The sequence below is a fragment of the Mytilus trossulus genome, chromosome 3 (genome assembly GCF_036588685.1).
Source record: "Mytilus trossulus isolate FHL-02 chromosome 3, PNRI_Mtr1.1.1.hap1, whole genome shotgun sequence".
Taxonomy (NCBI): Eukaryota; Metazoa; Mollusca; class Bivalvia; order Mytilida; family Mytilidae; genus Mytilus; species Mytilus trossulus.
The window spans coordinates 24,175,694-24,182,915 of NC_086375.1; the positions used below are offsets into that span (position 1 = coordinate 24,175,694).

A 7,222-nucleotide genomic window follows, 5' to 3' on the forward strand; every position below is an offset into this window, starting at 1 on the left:
CGATGTAAATATAGTTTGTGTCGGTCCTTAAACCTTAACAAATGTCATTAGTTATGATTATTTAAAGAACAAAAATACACATAAAACAGAAAAAGACAACTTTAATCTCGTATATCATTCGATCATAATGTTGTTCTTCTTTTGAAGAGGTGGAGAGGGTTTACTTTTTTAAAACTGAAAATGTTAGATAGTTTATGTACTATATCTAATCAAAGTAATGATAACAAAACTAGAAAACTATAGTGATTGAATACATTTGCCCTGTATTTTTTTTATAAGCTAAGTCCACTGAAAACACACGAGACACATATCGCAAATTCCTACTTACATGATTTTCAACTGATGGTTAATTTTGTTTTGGAGGTGATATGTACACATGGTACATTACAGCTAAAATAATTGTGTGATTATCAGTTGTGCTATTAATCAACTTTACCAAATTAAAAATAAAAATGTGCACAAATGTTAACAGTTCTAAAATTGTAGTCATATGCCATGTCATATATTGAAAAAATAAGGTCAAAAGAAATATTTCATCAAAATTGTTGTGCAAAGAAAATGAATAAATATCCTCCATTCACTTCTTTATTCAGCTGTAAAATATTCATTAGTCTAAATTTTAAACAAAACTTTCCTGTTTTAATAATTATGCAGGAAAAATAATTCAACTCATTCTAGAATTTTGCACGAATTAAAGATTTTTTCAAAGATAAGATGACTACTTACCCTTAAAAGATACACTGCAAATCAATAGTAAGGACCAAGGTTAAAATAAACAGTAAATGCTTCAATTCTTACGAAATATATCATTTTTTAAAACCATTTTATATCTGATGAGCATGCAGCGAAACGGATAGAAACTTGTATTACATGTGCAGTGTACAAATCTCTTATTCTTTACACAGGTCAGTCGTTTATAATCAGATAAGATTGTATACTAGCTTTACAAATTATTTAATTTCGATTTTGATAGAACAATAATTTCGAATGTAAGTCGATATCTGTTATTGTATAATTAAACAATTGATTTGATATATGTGCACAATCATAAAATTGCTCTCTTGCATGTCTCGCTTGATTTTCCGTGCCCCACGGTTCGTTGGTGTTTTGTCAAGGTCTCAATCGGTACACTTTAGTAATTAAACCCAAATGTTAATCAGCTGGCACAGTTTTCATGATTATAACCCATTACACATAAAACAATCCTTCTTATAGGACTACACTTTAATAGTATATATACATGCATTTGTTCAATATTTTCTCCCAATTTATAATTTCAAGGAACTCGTTGCAAATGACTTTATGCAAGCGTCTATAATACTAAAATTACGAGGTCCAATTTGTCAGCCGTCATCACGTAAAAACGACGAATCAAAGAATTCAACTTTATATATAACTAATAAAGAACAAAGGTGTAGATTAAAAATTACACCACTCCAGGCCCTTTTGTTTTCCACGTTATTAATATTGCCAATAATTCAGAAGTTCCGGGTTGAGTCCGATACCGATACCAATAGTATATTCACCTGTTACCTATTCTGTACGTTCCGCATCTGACAGGCGCACCAACAAACGGTGTATTCAGGATTAATATGCTATATTCACGGGTCATAATCACAGGGTTGACACTATTGTAGTATTTTAATCAGTAAGACTTTCTAAGATAACATAGGAATACTAAAAATCTGGACAAAAATAAGGCATATAGGTACAGTTTTCAATTTGTTAGCGGGCATGACGTAAAACAGCGAATCAAAGAATTCAACTTTATTTATAACTAATATAGGACAATGCTGTTGATTAAAAAAATACTCCATTCCAGGACCTTTTGTTTTCCAAATAATTAATATTACCAATAATTCATAAGTTCCAGTTCAACGGGTTCAAACAGAAAGATTTGAAAGCAGAAAAAACTGTGTATCTTATAATCGGCATGACTTTATCAGATGACAATACTAATACTAAAATAAGGCTTGGCATAGTTATATACTTTAATTCAGTCACGGACCCGCGATATCACGCTGGGGTGTGTTACCTTATCTGTACGTTCCGCATCTGACAGGCGCACCACCAAACGGTGTATTTTATAGGATTTTGCTATATACACGGGTCATAATCACAGGGTCAGATTGTTTCCTATTGTGTAGTATTTTAATCAGTAAGACTTTCTAAGATAACAATATTACGAATACTAAAAATCTGGACTTATAATAAGGCGTATAGGTACAGATTTCAATGTGCACCACCAAACGGTGTATTTTATAGGATTTTGCTATATACACGGGTCATAATCACGGGGTCAAATTGTTCCCTATTGTGTAGTATTTTAATCAGCAAGATTTTCTAAGATAACACTAAGAATACTAAAAATTTGGACTTGAAATAAGGCGTAAAGGTACAGTTTTCAATTTGTTAGCGGGCATGACGCAGAACAGCGAATCAAAGATTTCAACTTTATTTATAACTAATATAGGACAATGATGTTGATTAAAAAATACTCCATTCCAGGACTTTTTGTTTTCCAAATAATTAATATTACCAATAATTGAATTTGATAAGTTCCAGGTCGACGGGTCACAAAAATACTGATCTCCGCTGAAAATTCAAAACAAAAAATCCGTAATCAAATCGAAAAATCAAAAGTTTCAAACATCTCAAACGAACAACTGTCTCATTCTTGACTTGGTACAGGCATTACTCTATGCAGATAAGATTGTTTATTTGAAATAAATTTCTTTTAATACGATAAATATTAAATAAGGAGATGCGACATGAATTCCAATCATGAGACAAATTGCAAATAAAGACAAACTGACTTGATTTCAGCAACATTATAAATGACTTTTTTTTTACTTGGACTTAAATTACTGGAACAAAAGAAAGGCGACAGTAGTTTACTACTCTTAATACTGGAATTTGATTCAATTGTCATACAAGTGAGAGGTTTAGCGATATAAAACAATGTTTTATTCACCATTTTCTTCATTTGAAAATGCCTGTACCAAGTCAGAAATATGACAGTTGTTGTCCATTCGTTTTATGTGTTTTGTCATTTAATTTTGCCATTTATTCAAGGACTCTCCGTTTTGAATTTTCCTTGGAGTTCAGTATTTTTGGATTTTCCTTTTTTTAAATCTGGTAAATCGATAAGAAAAAGGCAATCAACGTAACAGACAAAAACGGAAGATATCGTAAGAAACCAAAAAAGGAGCAAACCCATTGCCGTCGACAGGGTAAAAATCTCCTGCTATGCATGCATCAACGGTTAATTTTAGATTGAGTGGCATTCTAGATTATAAATATACCCAAAGAAAAAGATATAAAGCGCAGTAAAGATCTTCTTACTATATTTTATTAACGTATATTATTGATATAAGGAAAACATGCACTCAACTACTTTAGATGCACACTTTAGTTTCACAAACCATGAAGACTAACGAGAAAAACTAAATTCAAACTATAGTTGAAAGAATAATTTATTTACTCTACGATACATTTCATAGATTTGAGAAGAAACTAGTTTTCAAAACCAGCTGTTATGAAAGATGTAACATTTTACTTAAAAAAAATATTTTCCTTGATATTTTTACAATATACTTTGTTGAGAATAAAATGTTACATAATCTTAATCATTTCAATTTTTGTAACATTTTTTGAAATGAATACAATAAATAACAAATCATCGATGAAATTCAAATAAGTAATCAACAACATTTATAAGAGTTGCATGAACTCGTGTTTGTTCTTACAACATATTATACAATGCCATACTTCCTATCTTGTGGCCAAAGAGAAGTTCGTTCTTATTCATGTTGTAGCATACAGTTAACGGTACACTGACGTTGTCGCTAGCATTTAAAATCTCATTACTGTCTGTTCCGTTTTGAAGTATAAGTGTCAGATTATTTGAAAGACTACCTGAAACATAAACATTTTGAGAAATATCTACAGTTATACCTGACGGGCACATTACAGATTTATTTTTGAATTTCCAAATTGTTTGTCCTTTGTGATTACAACAGTTTACTGTATTCAAGTTACAGTCAGTGTAGTATATCTTGTCCTCGGTAGCTGCTACATGAAACACATCAGAAGTGTTGATCTTAATTTTATTTAAGATTTTTCCGGATATGATTAGTAACAGTATTCTTGTACTACAGTGACTATTTTTCCATTACAGTGAGATATTCCGAAGCACTTTTTTTCACATAATGTCTTCCTATCATCAGTGCCTTTTTTGATACTCATTATCTCTAAACGTTTCACATCTGGATATGTTACAGCGATGCGGTCTGTATCTATTTCTGTTAGATCATATGGCTTATCTGACACATTGACGTCACGGATATATTTTCCTTTCTCGTTGTACTCAAGCAATTTTCCTGAACCCCAGAAATCTGCAATCAGAGTTCTTCCATCAGACAATAAGACGCATCCTGGGCTTTGGTGCTGCAGTTTTATATTAAATTTCCGTTTTAATTGAAGCTCAACATAATGGGTATCATCTTGCTTTGACCCTCGCACTTGCATTTGAGCTTGGTCAACATTTGCGTCTTGTAATTGAAAATCGGCACATGTTTCAGTGATGTGTATTTCGCCAAACTGCTTGACGTTCTTCATTAGTGAATTGATCACACGATGTAATTTCATATCCATGGCATAATTCTTTTCCTTACCTATTTCAACTTTGAGTAATTCAATTTTGTCCATAGTGGTTTTGTTCATTTGACATGTCCCTAGGAACAGTTCAAGGTCAGATGCATGCAGTTTCATTCGTTGTGTTTGTTCCCTAAAGTTTTTGAACTCCTTTTCTCTGTGTTCTAACTTTTGTAATAATGTGCTGTATATTGTCTTAAACTTTTTATGTTTCATTTTGAGATCGTTTAGAAGATGTTCTTCAAGTTCATCTAAACGTCTGTTTAGCTGAAGTTTGGTTTCTAAAACCATGTTTTTAATCGTTTGTTCATCAATATCGATTTTTGCAGAGGCTGACATCTGATCGCTTATACACTGCTTCACGTTTTCTAACGTTTTAGTAATTTTCTCTTTTAAATCTAAAAGTGCTGTCGAACCTTTTGCATTTTTAGATACATTGTCTATTGAAATGATATCATCCGCTCGGCAAGTTTTATGCGCAGATTTAACACAGACCGCACATAATGCACCACTATGATATTTGCAATAAAGATCAAGTTTTTTTCCATGAGTCGGGCAGGTAAGGCTAATAGAAAAATCATCAATTTTCAAGAAATCATCAATGGCAATGATTTTATGATCTTTGGTTTGTCTTGAAGATCTATGGCTTTTCTCACAGTCTCCACAACACCCCTCATCACAGTTGGTGCACCACTTCTTTGCATCCTTTGTAATGCCTTCATATCCACATGGACCACAATGCATTACTTTATTTGATTCCATGACAGTCAATAAAAACGGAAGATTTTTTGTTCTTTCTGAAATTGAAAAAAATATATGTCAGTCAATGAAGAAAAATACCGTTTTCCGTCCGTCTTTTGCAAACTTGGTAATTTAATTACGCCTTGACTGATTACATTAAAAAAAATCTTGTTATTAGAATCATAGTCTGAGTATAGGCTGCATACATCTTGGTCTATTTCTGTAACGTAATTAATTCTTACATACTTTTGATTTTGTAACACTGTATGCTAACATTGCCCAAGTGAAATTTTAAATTTAAGTTTTTATAAACATTGAACGACAAAAAAATAAAATTTTCTGACGTCAGGCACGCGAAGAAATAAATCTGTTTGTAGATGGATGTGTTTCCGTTTTGTTAAATTTACTTTAAAATTGTTACACGATGATGACTGCTGTACCCATATTTTGACTATTTTATCTATTATGTCTGTTTAGTTTACGCATCATTGTGATTATAACGGAATTTGATGAGACTGGCAACAAAAAGAGAGGTTTAGCGCTATAAAACCAGGTTTAATCCACCATTTTCTACATTTGAAAATGCCTGTACCAAGTCAGGAATACGACAGTTCTTGTCAATTCGTTTTTGATGTGTTTTGTCATTTGATTTTGCCATGTGATAAGGGACTTTCCAATTTGATTTTCCTTTAAGTTCAGTATTTTGTGATTTTACTTTTTATAATGATTGTCATATTTGAGATCTGTTTATTTTAACGATTTTCACTTTTGTATTGCTAGAGTTAGGTAGATTTAAAATAACTTTTGAAAAACTCAACAATTAACTCATGTTTGCCTTGTACAATTTATTTCAAACGTTTCTAATTGTTTTTAATATTGTCACACGGGCATGTTACTTTGTTGTCAGTTTCTACTTTGTCCTAAAATATTATGGTCTGAGAGTCTGTGGATATTTTTATGATTTCATGATTATCATTATATTACAAACAAATATTTCTCGGCCTTATTTGTTGGTTATATTACCTGGCTGAACGTTGTATAATGTTTGTCAGAAATACGATGTTTATGTATATAAGGGGCTGGATTTGGGGCCATTCATTTCTTTATTCTTTTATTTTCGAACATTTTTTTCCGTTTTTCTCTAGTTTTTACCCTATTTTCCCCTTTTTTATTTTGTGGTAATTCATTTTGCACACTTTCCATTATTCTCTTATCTAAATTTTTAACCTATTTTTTTTGTATTCTTTATTTTTCTTGCCATTCTTTCTGTACAATTTCCCCAATATCCTCTATTATTTAGACCTCATCTGGACCCTCATAAAAATATTTAAAAATCATCGATCAATATGACCGAGTAACTATGATAAACAAATAATTTATTATAACAAGGAAGCTTATTACAGATTAACGTACTTTGTATCACAGTCTTTTTATTGATATTTTACAGTTTCATGTATAAACTATTTTAATATTTGTAAAGTTTTCATTATTTATTGTTACATTGAAAAAGTTCCGAAAATAAATTCATACCTATCTGGTCTGTCAGTAATCGTTGCTATCAAAAGTTGTCGGCCTTGCATAATGCAAGCCACGACGTATTTACCTTTTTAGAGTCATACAAATGTTATGTTGCGGGGAAATTTGAAAATATTTTAACTGACTGATTTCACTTCAAAGTATGCACTCAGAATAATAGAAACATGCAAAATAAAACCGCTGTGAAATGTTAAACAATTTTAGAAAAACATCAACTATGAAAAAAAATACGTCATATTCAATGAAAATTATTAAGTTGTTAAGTATACTACTTCTTCTGTCTATATAA

At 31.3% G+C, this 7,222-nt stretch overlaps 1 protein-coding gene across 1 annotated transcript; it reads right to left on the minus strand.

Moving 5' to 3' along the window:
• Positions 1-4,134: 4,134 nt before the first annotated feature.
• Positions 4,135-6,985, minus strand: LOC134710556 (E3 ubiquitin/ISG15 ligase TRIM25-like). The gene is made up of 2 exons (XM_063570927.1): positions 6,928-6,985; positions 4,135-5,453 (listed from the first exon to the last, which is right to left on the minus strand). The coding sequence occupies exon 2, from the start codon at positions 5,416-5,418 to the stop codon at positions 4,135-4,137; it is 1,284 nt and encodes a 427-aa protein (XP_063426997.1). The 5' UTR covers positions 5,419-5,453; positions 6,928-6,985.
• Positions 6,986-7,222: the final 237 nt, after the last annotated feature.

Bases quoted from the DNA above. Each gene is read 5' to 3' on its own strand.
- LOC134710556 (XM_063570927.1), bottom strand. From the start codon at position 5,418: ATGGAATCAAATAAAGTAATGCATTGTGGTCCATGTGGATATGAAGGC.